The sequence below is a fragment of the Lepidochelys kempii genome, chromosome 5, assembly GCF_965140285.1.
Source record: "Lepidochelys kempii isolate rLepKem1 chromosome 5, rLepKem1.hap1, whole genome shotgun sequence".
NCBI lineage: Eukaryota > Metazoa > Chordata > Testudines > Cheloniidae > Lepidochelys > Lepidochelys kempii.
The window spans coordinates 71094542-71110920 of NC_136384.1; the positions used below are offsets into that span (position 1 = coordinate 71094542).

At 41.2% G+C, this 16379-nt stretch overlaps 1 protein-coding gene across 5 annotated transcripts in view; it reads left to right on the forward strand.

Moving 5' to 3' along the window:
• The window catches only part of CAMK4 (calcium/calmodulin dependent protein kinase IV), a 291927-nt gene that overhangs the window by 174020 nt on the left and 101528 nt on the right, over positions 1 to 16379 (forward strand). For all 5 annotated transcript variants that reach the window (XM_073344679.1, XM_073344680.2, XM_073344683.2 and 2 more), the window contains one exon: positions 12387 to 12459. In XM_073344679.1, coding sequence (XP_073200780.1) covers positions 12387 to 12459 — 73 coding nt within the window. The remainder of the gene's footprint in view (positions 1 to 12386; positions 12460 to 16379) is intronic.

A 16379-nucleotide genomic window follows, 5' to 3' on the forward strand; every position in this document is an offset into this window, starting at 1 on the left:
CCAGTCAGTATTCTTGTTAGAGATAACAATACACAGCTTCATATTATGAATATACAAAAGCCATGTGAGAAAGAAGAGGACTAACAAGAAGTGGTGATGACAAAGTCCACAAGCAGTCCTTGCCTCTGCACTGAGAAGGGGTGAAAATTATGTTACAGCTTTTACTAACCATGTCATCAGCAAGATGGCAAACCCATTTGACCCTGAATCACAACCAGAGCTGTGTATCTACTGGATAATATATCTACCATCAGATGTACAAAGACTCTCCACTGAAAATAGCAAATGTTGGTGAAAAACCAAAGGGGAGATTTGTGAGAGATGCACTTGATTCTGATGGGACACACAGCTTCTTCAACCCAGTCAAGAAATCTGGCATCAAAACATTTGCTGACATGGCCAAGAAAACTAAATTTAAATCAGGTAAGAGAGGGACAATCACTGCAGCTATTAGTCCAGAAATTGTTTTCCCTAGAGTCCTGTCCTTAGCAAGATGCAGAGATTACTCTTGGGGGTGGGGGGTGGGGGAATTATGCAAATATTAAATTGTCTGTGCACAATATTTTAAAATTATGAATATTTTCTTTGTCAAAATAACAATATAATCATGACACTTTCAATAGTTTTGGTAATTTATTTCAAAATACCTGTCAGCAAGTATGTCTGTAACAATACAGACAACAAAAAAGATTCAGGAAATGTTTCTTTGACAAATTCCTTACTAGGCATATTAATACAGAACTTTGAGTAATAATTCATTTAAACTACAATACAGAAATGTATTTCCTGCACCTCTCAGAAGCAGGGGAAAGGATTGGGGCAGTCTGGGTAATGGAGGAGCTGAGGGAGAGGGAAGGAACCTGGGAGTGAACCTGGAAGATTGTTGGTTGTGAGTGAGAGAAGTATTGAACAGGGTTTTTGTTGGGGGTGGGAGGGAGGAGGAATGGTTAGGGAGTTAGGGAGCTGCTTCCCTCATGCAGATCCTGGCTGACCCCTAGCCTTTCCCATGTAATCAGGCACACCTGCCCCTGTTCCTGTGTGTCCCTGCAGCCCCCTCCCATTCGGTCTCTGGCTCAATGCTGTCACCCCACTAGCTCCAGAGTCTGCACCCCAGCCTGACTCTCACTAGCCCTTCTGAACCCCAGTCATTGACCCTTCAGCAGTCTCATATGCCCTGCTCTGTCCCTCCCATGCCTCCTCGCCTGGCTTTGCTGTGAGAACCGCAGTCTCTTTGCCCAGCTGGCTGCCCTCTCTTCTGGAGCTACAGCAGCCCCTAGTGGGTGAAAGGCGTATCTGCAGCACTTCGCCAGCAGAATCTATTTTCTGCAGAGAGAAAAAAATCTGCAGGGACCATGAATTCTGCACATGCGCAGTGGCACAGAATTCCCCTAAGAGTAAGAGATGATGTTTCAATGGCAAAATGTTCTTAGTCATCCAAAAGGACTTATGCCTGTGTCCTTTTTTCCAAGCTGATGAAACAGTGAGAGGAACAGACAAAGCTGAATTAGGGCATTAACTGGAAGCTCAAGCTGAAAGAATCTGAGCTAAAAGCATGCAACAAAGAAACCACAGTGTGCACCAGAGCTGCTGTGGATGTCATACAAATGGTGGCTGGAGACAAATTCCACACATTTGATTAATTTACTGCTGAGTACTTGAGGCAGGTCCGAAAAGGATTTGACAAAGCTAATTGTGTAATTGAAGTCTTTGACAGATATGACAATAATAACTGCAATAACATCTCTTGCTAGCTGCAAGTTAAGAGTAACGAGAAGGGTCTCTTCAGGTATGTTAGCAACAAGAAGAAAGTCAAGGAAAGTGTGGGCCCCTTACTGAATCAGGGAGGCAACCTAGTGACAGAGGATGTGGAAAAAGCTAATGTACTCAGTGCTTTTTTTGCCTCTGTCTTCACGAACAAGGTCAGCTCCCAGACTACTGCACTGGGCAGCACAGCATGGGGAGGAAGTGGCCAGCCCTCTGTGAAGGAAGAAGTGGTTTGGGACTATTTAGAAAAACTGGACTTGCACAAGTCCATGGGGCCAGATGTGTTGCATCCGAGAGTGCTAAAGGAATTGGCGGATGTGATTGCAGAGCCATTGGCCATTATCTTTGAAAACTCATGGCCATTGGGGGAAGTCCCGGAAGACTGGAAAAAGGCTAATGTAGTGCCAATCTTTAAAAAAGGGAAGAAGGAGGATCCTGGGAACTACAGGCCGGTCAGCCTCACCTCAGTCTCTGGAAAAATCATGGAGCAGGTCCTCAAGAAATCAATTCTGAAGCACTTAGAGGAGAGGAAAGTGATCAGGAACAGTCAGCATGGATTCACCAAGGGCAAGTCATGCCTGACTAACCTAATTGCCTTCTATGACGAGAAAGCTGGCTCTGTGGATGAAGTGGATGTGTTATTCCTTGAGTTTAGCAAAGCTTTTGACATGGTCTCCCACAGTATTCTTGCCAGCAAGTTAAAGAAGTATGGACTGGAAGAATGGACTATAAGGTGGCTAGAAAGCTGGCTATATTGTCGGGCTCAACGGGTAGTGATCATGACTCCATGTCTAGTTGGCAGCTGGTATCAAGTGGAGTGCCCCAAAGGTCTGTCCTGGGGCTGGTTTTGTTCAATATCTTCATTAATGATCTGGAGGATGGAGTGGATTGCACCCTCAGCAAGTTTGCTGATGACACTAAACTGGGAGGAGAGGTAGATATGCTGGAGGGTAGGGATAGGATACAGAGGGCCCTAGACAAATTGGAGGATTGGGCCAAAAGAAATCTGATGAGGTTCAACAGGGACAAGTGCAGAGTCCTGCACTTAGGACGGAAGAATCCCATGCACTGCTACAGACTAGGGATCGAATGGCTCGGCAGCAGCTCTGCAGAAAAGGACCTAGGGGTTACAGTGGACGAGAAGCTGGATATGAGTCAACAGTGTGCCCTTGTTGCCAAGAAGGCTAACGGCATTTTGGGCTGTATAAGTAGGGGCATTGCCAGCAGATCGAGGGACATGATGGTTCCCCTCTATTCGACATTGGTGAGGCCTCATCTGGAGTACTGTGTCCAGTTTTGGGCCCCACACTACAAGAAGGATGTGGAAAAATTGGAAAGCATCCAGCGGAGGGTAACAAAAATGTTTAGGGGACTGGAACACATGACTTACGAGGAGAGGCTGAGGGAACTGGGATTGTTTAGTCTGCGGAAGAGAAGAGTTCGGGGGGGATTTGATAGCTGCTTTCAACTACCTGAAAGGGGGTTCCAAAGAGGATGGCTCTAGACTGTTCTCAGTGGTAACAGATGACAGAACAAGGAGCAATGGTCTCAAGTTGCAGTGGGGGAGGTTTAGATTGGATACTAGGAAAAACTTTTTCACTAGGAGGGTGGTGAAGCACCGGAATGCGTTACCTAGGGAAGTGGTGGAATCTCCTTCCTTAGAGGTTTTTAAGGTCAGGCTTGACAAAGCCCTGGCTGAAATGATTTAGTTGGGGATTGGTCCTGTTTTGAGCAGGGGGTTGGACTGAGGTCCCTTCCTACCCTGATATTCTATGAACTCTGTGAAAACTGCAGAAAGACAGTGCTAGAGAGGAACTAAGGTTGGATTCAAGAAATACTAGGTGATTGTAGACACCTTTCAGAGTAGTAGCCGTGTTAGTCTGTATCCACAAAAAGAAAAGGAGTACTTTTGTCACCTTAGAGACTAACAAATTTATTTGAGCAAAAGCTGTAGCTCACGAAAGCTTACGCTCAAATAAATTTGTTCGTCTCTAAGGTGCCACAAGTACTCCTTTTCTTTTTGTAGACACCTTGTGCCTCCCCTGGTAAAAGTTTCTAAACATGACATCCAACAAGAAGTAACTAGTACAAATCCTCTGTGAGTATATTGTTCAAAATGTACCTGGGAATGTAGGAATGCAGATGACACAAACAATCCTTGCTGCAGGCTTTTCCAGTGGTGAAGTAGCAAAGTCCATCACCAGTAGAAGTGTTGAAGCTGAAGACTTGTACAGCACTCAAGAGGAAGCAGACATCAGATGCTTCTGGATGTTGTATGTGCCAATATAGCATTTGGGTCTCTTGGTGTTAAAGGGAATGTAGTAATTAGATCAGCTGACCAGATGTTTTGTCCTTGCTGTTCACTATATTCCAAAAATGGAGCATATAGATAACATTACTAGCACAACTGACATGCCTTGCTTCATATCTGTGCAAGCAATTTGTGATGCACTCACTCCTGACATTTCAACATACTTGCTGCATTAACAGGATGTGACTGTGTGTCCTATTTGGTATTGGGGAAAAATCTTTTTTTAATATTGTCATAACAAAGGGAGATTACCACTTCAGAGATCTTGCCAAAATGGGAGAGATGGATGGAGAAGCCACAATTTCTGAAGCAAGAAAGTTGGTAGAAGTGCTGCATGACCAGAGTAAGAAAGAAAAGGAGACCCATGGAGACCTGAATTGCTTGCGCCTCAATCTACCCATCAAAAAGAACAAGTTACTGGCCAAATTCCCACCATGTGGTGACAGTTTTGAAGAGCATGTCAGAAAAGCATCTTGGCAAACAAAGATTTGGATGTCTTCGCACATGGGTAAACCAGATATTGGATGACCGGTGCAACATGGACAGAAAATGTGGATGATGAGTTACTTCCTGTATTCTTCAAGGGCCCAATGGCATCTGAGCTTCTACAAGATCTTATTTTTACCATTAGAGTTCGCTGCACAATCACCTGTGTCTGTAATTGGAACAAACTCACCTGCACAGATCTGTGTACGTGTCAGGCAATGAAGACTGTAGTAACCTATCCACTCTTGACAGAGATCATAATGAGGAACAAGATGATGATGACTAGAAATGTCATCAGCGCTATTACACTTCAATGGTACCTGTACAAATTTCTTTCCAGATTTTGTTTTATCCTTTCATTGTTGTTGTGATGCTTTGAGGTCACAAAAAATCCAATTTTATGTCTTGAAACAATACATTGTCAGTAACAGAAATGAATGCAAATATTTCAAAGATGGTGTCATTATTTATCCCTATTTTTATGGTAACAGCACCACTTGACAGCTCCACATCATACCTCATCTTAAAGTAGACATAATAATCTTTCATGTGATGTATAACATGCATGTGTGTAGAGTGGGTACATTAAGTTGACCACGGCTGGTGCATGCTGCTTGCCTATTAATTTTAGTTTTGTATTGAGTATTTAGGTAATTAACAACTTCTCGTGTGACAGCAGTTGAAAAATATGACAGAAAAGCTTGTAATGTGGAGTAAAGGATGCAAAGTAATGGTAAGTAGAAAAGTTCTCAAGAATGTGAAGAGGAACAGAAGAGGCACTTTAACATATGCTTGTGCACACCCAGCTTTATGCATGTAAACATCTCATGTGAATATCAATTAGGTATATTTGGTTGTACACATACCCAGTAAGGTGCTGAACTGATCAAATGCACATACCTAACTTTGAAAATATGGCCCAGCGTGTGGAACTTGAATAGAACATTTCATTATAATAAAATGTCTGTTTCATTTAGATGGTTTTAGTCATTTTCAGTACTGCGTCTCTTTCCTAATTGACTTTATTAATATGTGATTCCAGATTTACTTTTTCTCACATCTGTTCGTGGCTTATTCTTTCTTTCCTTTTTTAATGGTATCTCTCCTCCTTTCCTCCCTCCAAAAATAAATATATATATATACTTTTTTGGCATGTCTGGCTCTCTGTTTTCTGTATAGCTTTCACCCCTATATATTAAATACTGAGGGGACGGTCTTCCTTTTGTTTCTTTTAAAGTTCCTCATTCTTGCTGCTTTCTTTCAGCTGTCCTCTCAGTGAAGTGGGGGTCTTTTTTCATCCACATTCTTCTTATAGAATGACCTTTCTTTAAGCTAGATGTAAAGCATCAGCTCAGCTCTTATTAGACAGAATAAGAAATTGCTATTAATCTCTTTCTCTTTATGGAGATGGTCAATAAGGGAATGACCAATGTCCTCTAAAAGGGTAGTTTGCATTGAAACTTGCTGTAAAGAAGGCAATTTTCAGGCTCCAGAAGATCTGAGAGGTCATTACACCAAAGTAATGTTGCCATTCAAAATGTACCTTCTTCATATTAGTGTAGCTAAGATATGCAGCAGGGTGATGTGCATTGTAGCAAACAAAGTTCAGATGTTCTCCCAGCATTATTGCTCAGTCTAAATTACAGTGGAGAGTCCTTTAAACAATAAAGGTTCAGTCTCTACCTAGGAGTATGCCTCATCTCACCTACGCAGGTCCCATTTGCTTTGCTGGATAGCCATTTTAACAGATGCAGTTTGGTTTTACCTTCAATTTGTAACATTATCAGTTACAAATATTATATTACAAATAATCTTGACTTCTCACATTCTCAGTCAGAAATTTAAGATCTAGACTAATGAGGAACTAGAACATAACTTCAGGTTATAAAGGCTGCAGATAGGACAGTCCATCGGGCTTGCACCTGTAGTTCCCATTATAACAAACTAACAAGCTGTATGCCAGAAATAATCACTTTATCACTGTTTTTCTGCTGCACCTTCCACACACGGCCCTCGCCACACAGCCTTCATCTGTGTTTTGTCTATTTACTATAGACTGTAAATGTTTTTGGACAAGGATTTAATCTTTGTAAAGAGCTCTATAGCAACGAGCACACAGGCAATATGTTAAAAACACATAATAAATACACCATGGTAAAAATAGCTAGAATTAAAAATATGGTTGTCTGGGGCATTCAATTATGAGATTTGTCCAAGATTGTTTCCCTAGTTCCCCAGATGAACCTAGCCAGGGCTCATTATGAAATAATTAATGTTCTCATAAAATGAGAACATAGGTCTTAGCACATGCCCATGGCCTTGAAGTAGTTCATCAGATCAGACTGATCAGAGTAGTTTCAGTGATAACAGAAATGGAGTTAAGATTGTGTCAGCATTGCATTTATAAATTTACAAGAGCTAATTGCTCACCATAAAAACAAATTACTCCAGGCTTGCATCCAAAGTCAGAGCCCAGGAGGGGAATAGGTTTATCAAATCTGAAAGTTGTGAGGGGTTGGGAGGAGGTGGGGTGGAGATTTATTGCCTCTTGAATTGTTATAAGCATGTTAAAGAACAGCAGCAGCAAAAAAAAAAACCCCAAAAAACAAAACAAAAACCCACCATCAGTGGCTTCTAAACTATAAAATAATTTTGATTTTCAAACTAAAATTTTGTTGGCCATTAGGCCAAAATATGGATCAGTGCTTCAGGCAATTTTGATCACATTTTGTGTCAGACAGTGGTCCCCAAACTGTGGGGCATGCCTCCCTGTGGGGGTGCAGAGGAACATTCAGGGGGCATGTGGCAAAGCATGTGGGGTAGGGTGGGAGCGCCTCCCAGCCCCGCTCCATGCCCAGCTCTGGCCCCGGCCTCAGCCCCATCTCAACTCCGCCCCCAGCTCAGCTCTGGCCCCAGCCACAGCTCCACTCCCCCCTGCTCAATGAGGTGGCAACATTTGCAGATAGTACAGAATTACTCAAGGTAGTTAAGTCCAAAGCAGACTGCAAAGAGTTACAAAGGGATCTCACAAAACTGGGTGACCGGGCAACAAAATGGTGGATGAAATTTAGTGTTGATAAATGCAAAGTAATGCTCATTGGAAAACATAATCCCAACTGTACATACAAAATGATGGATCTAAATTAGCTGTTACCACTCAAGAAAGATCTTGGAGTAATTGTGGATAGTTCTCTGAAAACATCTGCTTATGTACAGTGGTAGTCAACAAAGCTAACAGAATGTTAGGAACCATTAGGAAAGGAATAGATAGTAAGAAAATATCCTATTGCCTCCATATAAATTCATGGTATGCCCACACCTTGAATACTGTATGCCGTTCTGGTCACCGCATCTCAAAAAAGGTATTTTGGAATTGGAATATGTATAGAGAAGGGCAACAAAAAGTATTACGGAGATGGAACAGCTTCAATATGAGGAGAGATTAAAAAGACCGGGACTTTTCAGCCTGGAAGAGAGATGACTTAGGGTATGTCTTCACTACCCGCCGGATCAGCGGGCAGCGATCGATCCAGCGGGAATCGATTTATCGTGTCTAGTCTAGATACGATAAATTGACCCCCGAACACTCTCCTGTGGACTCCTGTACTCCAGCGCCACGAGAGGCACAGGCAGAGTCGATGGGGGAGCTGCAGCAGTCGACTCCTCGCGGTGAAGGCACCCCGGTAAGTCGATCTAAGTACTTCGACTTCAGCTACGTTATTCACGTAACTGAAGTTGTGTAAGTTAGATAGATCCCCTGCCCCAGTGTAGACCAGGGCACAAAGGAAATATAATAGAGATCTATAAAATCTTGACTGGTGTGAAGACAGTGAATAAGGAAATGTTATTTATTCCTTCACATAACACAAGAAGGAAGGGTCACCCAATAAAATTAATAAGCAGCAGGTTTAAAACAAACAAAAAGGAAGTATTCGCACAACACACAGTCAGCCTGTGGAATTCATTGCCAGGGGCTGTTGTGAAGGCCAAAACTATAGTAGGGTTCAAAAAAGAACTTGATAAGTTTGTGGAGGATAGGTCCATCAATGGCTATTAGCCAAGATGGTCAGAGACGCAATGCCATGCTCCGGGTGTCCCTAGCCTCTGAGTGCCAGAAGCTGGGAAAGGACAACAGGGATGGATCACTCAATGATTGCCTATTCTGTTCATTCCCTCTGAAGTATCTGGCATGGCCACTGTCGGAAGACAGGGTACGGGGCTAGATGGGCTTTTGGTATGACCCAGTATGTCTGTTCTTATGTTTACCAGGACTTTCTCAGTGCTGACACTAAAAAATACTGTAAATGACTAGAGGTCGAAGGGGTTACACTGACAGAGATTGTATCCTTTGCATGAGGCAGGTCTCTTCTGCCCATTTCTCATGGCACTACTGATGAAAGCTCAACATTCTGTCAGTTCTTGAAAAGTGTAGGCGATGTCTTTTATTTCTTCAACATGTGCTGTCTGTCCGTTAAACATTCCTACTATTCAATTCCTCAGATAAATTTATTCCTGAGTGCATAATGTCAGTCACATTGGTGAATACTCTCCCAGTTTTCTAACTCAATGTTTTGCAGCGCTTTGGGATAATTTTGGTATGAAAGATGTAATTTTATATAAAACTATGCTGTGTTCTGTTGGTGTAAAGTGGTTATTAATATATGTGTGAACTAGTGTTAATATTGATTTAAAAGTACCAGGGAGTCAGCAGCAGCTGTCCCATAAATAATATATTTTACTGGTGATACAGAACTGGTCTTAAGAAGTGAACAGCTACTGCTGTGGGATGTGTTTTCGGACTAGAACTGTGTGGTCTATTGAAGACAAGTGCATGAAAATGGCAACACAGAGAATATTGGCCCTCATGTATCCAGACAGTCAAAGCAATAGCATAGAAAGTAAATTATGTTTAAGATTACAGCTCTTAAAAATTGTTCTAAAATCTGCACCTAAAAATAATTCAGTGCTATGTTATATTAAACCACAAGAAAACTCCTCTTATGTTGAATTTTTTGCAGAAATTCCCGAGAGTAACAACTGAGTCTCTTTCTCTGATTCTCTAGTGAAACAGCAAGTACCATAAGTTGCTGTTTTTACTGTTGCATTGATGAATGGGTGTCACTTTAGACTATATTGTGTCTCCCTTTGAAGAACGATGAATAGAATGAGTGTTGATTATTAGGCAGACTATGAAACAATACATTGAAAAATATCCCTGCCTCATTGGATTTTTCCCTCCAGTCAAACTGAATCATCATTTTACTATATATTTCTCTACTGCTTGTCAGTTATATGATAAAACTGTAAATGGCATTACTCAAAACAAACCCATCTTTCACTCTATATAGGTACAATAAGGGGCTACCATATTTGTTAGATCTACCCTGATTGGTGGGTTATTACCTTTTGATAGTCATATATATTATACTGAAAGTACCAGTGACTACGTAATAATTTTTGTCACAAAGCACCTTTTTCATCAGCCCTTGTGCTGTCATAATGAAACGCATCAGAGGGTGGCTGTAACAGGATTCACTCACCACTCTGGCGCCTTCTGCTGGCTGTCTTGAGGATTATCTCTGCATGTTAGTGTGCCCGCTACAGGTGGTGCCTCGCCACCGTCGCTCGTGCTCTAGGACCTACATTTCTCCAAGGACCTCGACATCCTCTTCAACGACACAGCCCTTCAGCCGTGCCACACACTGTGCTCCCCCCTTCGAGGGGACCTGCATTCTGCTGTTCGGCCACTTCACTTAGTGGCTACTACAGCAAATTGTCTGGCCACTTCTTCATGGCCACAGCATTCTCTTTGCCCTTCACTCAGGGCCTCAGCCTACAAATCTCAGCAGCCAGCCAGGAGCTGTTTCTCACTCTGCTGGTCCCTGCTAGCAGCACTGCTCTGTCCAGGGTGCTGGCAGTTCATAGAATCATAGAATATCAGGGTTGGAAGGGACCTCAGGAGGCCATCTAGTCCAACCCCCTGCTCAAAGCAGGACCAATCCCCAATTTTTGCCCCAGATCCCTCAATGGCCCCCTCAAGGATTGAACTCACAACCCTGGGTTTAGCAGGCCAATGTTCAAACCTCTTCTCTCAGCCCTCCAGAGACACAGTCCTTTCTCCCAGGGTTCCCAGCGGAGAATTGCCCTCCTCTGCCCTGCAGCTCCCTTTTTATATGGGCCTGCTTGGCCCTGCTTGGCTAGTCCTTGCAGCCCTTCTCTGATTGGCTGTCTCCTGTGCAGCCTTCCTGGGGTTCTATTAACCTCTTAGAGCCCAGTGCGGGGCAGGCGCCCCATCACAGGGGCTCTCATTCTGATTGCCACACTCATCACAACAGCACTGCTGAAATAAGTACTGCAGAAGACATATGCCAAGTGTTCCCCTCCTCAATAAATCAGATTCTCAACCTTGCTCCAGGTATGTGGAAGCTTGTTCTGCCTTATCACTAAAATCAGTCACACAGCTTGCAGTCATTGATCTTACTGAAAGTACACAGCCATGCACCTCTATGTACTGTATCTAAGACAAAAAAATCGGTATATGTCAGGTTGAGCTTTTAAAAATCAATAAAATAATCAAACCTATCAGTCAAATGTGTCTTTGGTGTAACTCTGTTAGAGAGAAATGTTGTTGGTCATGAATGCTGTTAGAAAATACTGACAAGAGTACTACTGGGGGAGTTCTTAAATGAAGAATTTTTCTAAGTGTTCAGTGATATAAATCTTCTAAATTTTTTGTACATAGTTTACTAGTTTATATTCAAGTAACAATATATGACCTGAGTGCAACGTATTTGTTGTGCTGGGCTTTGAAAATTAATTCAGTTTTTAAACCCCCAAAATGCTAAATGATTATAATTATTTATTTTTTTTAAATTTTCTTATTTAACTGTGTTTTCATATTTTGTTTCATTCAGTAATATTAGTTTATGGTCTTCCAGAATGTCCCAGAACATGAAACCCTGAATCAGGCACCAGAAATTCTGTCATTGCTGCTACCCATTTTTTTAAAAAAAGGCATTTATATATTAATGTACCATTGTTTAAAAGAGAACACTTCCGAAGAGAACACTCTTTAAACACATATATTTTTCTCTGATAAAGAGTTGAATCAATGTTAGAAAAGAAGATTTAGTCACCAGATTTTTCAGAGGTTCCTGGTACCAACAAAGCTCGTTGAATTCACTATGAGCTGCAGGTGCTCAGCATTTTTGAAAAATCAGGCTATTAATTGTCATGAGCAATATGCACATACTGTACTGGGCTTTATGAATTAAAGAACAATAAAGTCTTGCATTGTAGAGGACAAATCAGCAGATTGCTACATGGATAATTTGCAGCCGGCAGGTTCTAACACCAAACACCCTAGCTTGACTGTGAAGAACAGATCTTAGTGGGACATTGCAAATGGATGGCACATCATTTTTAGAAGAATGGCTTAAACTAAATATAAATGTAGGAAAGCATCCCCAAAAGATGTTATAGATGATTTGGCTAGCTGGGATTTTCTAAAATTCATCATCCTATAGAGTTCTAATACCTTTCTTTTGCAGACTTTATTAGTAGTTATGATTTTACTTCTACAACAATAAACTGGTATTTAAAAATCCTCTTTTTTTATGTTAACTAGGAACCGCAGGTAAAGTACAGATGTATAGACCTAGCTTTAACCATCAGAAATCTGCAATTTTGATTCTACAGAGAGCATTGCAGCCTACCTGACATGTCCGAATTTGATTATTTCTGATTAATTTTTTTATGAAGCATTTACCTACATTGCATGCTTATCTATATCTGAGTCTGAGCAGTATCTCCTGCTTCTTTCTAGGATTGTGGAAAAAGGATATTACAGTGAGCGAGATGCTGCCGATGCTGTTAAACAAATCCTGGAGGCAGTTGCTGTAAGTATTACCTAGGATCACAGGCTCAGCACATAATAATCTTTTATTTATTTGGAATAATTGCTTAATAAGTACACAGGTGCAAAAGAAGCAGCTGTTCCTTGTAACTAGTCTATACATTCATTTCTATAATTACTGTTCTATCAATCCCCCAAAAGTAGTGATATCTCAGAGGCAAAAGTGACCTTGAGTGACACCAATATATCTCATGCTATAATTCATCTGCTATAGTTGAATTAATGTTCTTTATCACTACCCATTTTCAAAAACCTGCAAAGGTCAGTATAGGTCATTTAGGACAGAAAATGATTTGAGGTTGCTGGCCCTTTTGTAGTCTTCCATTCAAATTTTTGTGAAGTACATCACTATCATTTATTTAGGATTCCTTTTTATACGGAACAGACTGCATTACCTTTCCATCCAACACTGAGAGACTAACGGAATGAAAGAATTAGTAAGATTGCATGGCGTGTTAGGGAAACTTGAGTGGGAGTTTCCTGCAGAGTAAAGCCAGGAATAAAGAGATTTTGCTTCATTTGCAGTTGCTGCCTGACAAATGTTACTTCATGTATGCTAACATGTATGCAGAGGTCTCTAAACAAATCACATACAACCTTAGGGAACTGCTTAATATAGAACATACAAGCAAGATGGATTATGGGGAGACAAGTAGATTAGGTTGCAACAGAATGTCTGGTTAAAGCTAAATCCTCAACCCTCTCAAAAATAAACATACAGAGTGACCCCAGATGGACACTTTGGGGCCCAGGGTAAAGTTTATGGTGAAAATTTAGTCATTTGGTCAAGGAGTTCCCAAAGACACGGCCCTCTTCCCCATATTGTATGCTCCTAATATTTCAGTTTTCTTACAACGGTTTCTTGTGCAGAAATATGTGTGTGTGGGGAAATTATGGGCAATAACCACATGAAACTTCCTCAGCAACCTGGACTATCCCTGCAGAGTTCTAGTGTCCGGTACCAGAACAAGGCTCTGAGTCAAATTAATAAGTTGTTAGACTTTATTTCTGGTTCCATGGAGTAGTGTAGCAATAGTGAGACCACTGCAGTCCTGCATGGACCAATACCACTGTGTGCAGGCTTCCAGCTAGTGTGGGGTGAGAAAGGGAGACTGAGTTCCCCACAAACATTCTGTAGCTTAGGGAAAACTGTCCTGGACTAGGGGCCAAGAGGCCAGGAGTTCAAGTTTTGTCTTCTAATCGCTGCTGTTAATTTCTGTGCCATTCATAACTCGTATATCCCTCTATCAGCAAGAACAGGGTGCTCAGCAGCTCCAAGAAAGCCAGCCCAGGCCCCCGCAAAGATGTTTCTCGACCAAGCCCCTTTCACTACACTCATTTTTTCTAATGGTGAAGTTACATGCAAAAACATGTTTTATGTGGAATAACTTTCCAGACACTCCATAATGTCTTGTGCACCTTGTGTTCTTCTAGAAATATGTCAATTCCAAAAGCTCAGATATTCTGTGACCAGAAAATATAACATTAAGGTTCCACTTACAAGATCATTAGTGTTATAAGAAAAAAACAAAACACCAACTTAGAAAACCAGGCAATGCAGAGTTAGTGACAGTTCCTATGCACCAACTCTGCATTGCCTGGTTTTCTAAGTTCTTCTTAAGTGTTTTTTTGTGTAGTGTGATCTCTGCCAATCATTTGCAACTACTTCCCAGATCAGTGGTGCAGCATAGACAACTGTGATGGCTCATTGAAGTGCATTGAGAGGAATGATGATTTTGGGTTGTGATGGATATACAGAAATGGATAAATTACTGTGCTGTTTCCTGTTGCCAGCCCCATGAGGGGCAGTTAAGTTGACACTTCTTTCTTACCACAACCTTAACTGTATTGACTGGTTTTCTTACATTCATGTTTTGCTTGTAATAGTACACTGATGCTTTTAAGGGGGCTTAGAACTCAACATTTCCTAGTTTCCCAACATCTGAGTTTTTGAAATTGTCCCCTCACATTTTAGAACAGTGGTTCCCAAACTTGTTCCACCGCTTGTGCAGGGAAAGCCCCTGGCGGGCCAGGCCGGTTTGTTTACCTGCCGCGTCCACAGGTTCGGCCAATCGCGGCTCCCAGTGGCTGCGGCTCACTGTTCCAGGCCAATGGGAGCTGCTGGAAGCGGCGGCCAGTACGTCCCTCGGCCCGCACCACTTCCAGCAGCACGCACTGACCTGGAGCAGCAAACTGCGGCCACTGGGAGCTGCGATCGGCCAAACCTGCTGACGCGGCAGGTAAACAAACCGGCCTGGCCCGCCAGGGGCTTTCCCTGCACAAGCGGCGGAACAAGTTTGGGAACCACTGTTCTAGAAGGTTACAAGCTGTGTAAAGGGCACTATGAAGTGCCTGGAACCTTAACTCCACCTAAACAAAGATTTTATTTCCTCTGTGTTAATAGAGTTTAGCTGAGACAAGGCAATACATAGGTCTAGATTTCATAACAGTTTCATGGAAATTAGGGTGCTCTGAGGATTTCCTCATTTTTATTTCATTAAAATTGTCATGGAGCTTTGTTGAAACATACTTTTACTGTATAATAACTTCAGATCTTCTGCTCCTATTAAAGATTCTTAACCACATTGGGAAGGTGATGTATTTATCCTGTAAGCAAAGAGCTAAACACCCTGTTGCTTGGTAGATATCCAGGGCTTCAGGCTCCATATGAAAAATTTCACTTGTTCTCTTGGATTAAAACAAAGGTGTTCAGGTAGCAGAATCAGAAGGGGAAGCAGAGGGGGAAAAAGGGACACAGTATAAAAAATGTGGTGGTCATCTAAATTTCACAAGAATTGACAAGTTCTGCTAAAACTAAGAACTAGATTTTGCCACCCATATTCAGTGAAACTATTCACTGAGGGTGAAATTCTGCGCCCTTTTTGAAGTCAGTGGGAGTTTTGCCATTGATGTCAGTGGGGCCAGGATTTTCCCACATGAGTAAAAGTCAGATAATTGGGCCCGCAGTGATTCTCTTGTCTACACTTTCTTTTAAATAAGCCAAGTTAAACAATAGGTTTACACTGTTTTTTTGTTCTCTGTAGATATGTGTATCTCTCCGAAAACAACTCCTTTTCAGCTTGATAAATACAACTCAGTAAACTGATTATATTGATTTTTCTTTCTATACCTCTGGTGTATGAAATGGAGGCCAAAGTACTGCAATTTTGACCTTGCGAAAAAAGTGAATTTTCTGAGTGCATATTGTTTCCAATCAAAAGATGAAATTTTTAAATACAGTCATGAAAGTAAATATAGGTTAATAAATGTTATAAAATATAACTTTCGCAGAATAGTGTTTTGATTACTGTTATCAGAAAATGGGTCCATAGATGAGATGTCCTTGTCAATGAATAAAAGATAAATCCTCAGATATATGTTTTATGGGAAACTAGTCTGTGGAATCTTTTGCTAATGTAGTTATTGGATAGAAAGCACTACAGCTGGCCAGATAGTGCGGAAATGTATTTGTGATCGTGTTTGTGAAATCTGATTCACTATGTGATTTTCCTGGTTTTTCATCCTATCAGAGAGCAGAAACAAAAATATGTGACTTTTATGAGACATAATAACAAATATTAAAAAATAGTAGTATTCAATTTGAGGATAATATCTACGTTAGACTTTGGTTGGGAAAGCAATTGAACAAAGTATCATCAATAACTAAATTCTGAAAAAGTGAGATCAGTTTGTGGATTGTTCATCAGCAGAAAAATGGGCTAAACTCATTGAATAAGTTTTTTTTTTCATATATATAATTTATCCAACCGTAGAAAATACACAGAACAAAATGTTCTCTGGAAACAGAGCAGGATGGAAGGGAAGACCATGCATGTTTAAAATGAGAAAAGTACAATATATTTGTCTAATGTAAAACTGATTTAATGGAATACATCAGGTATG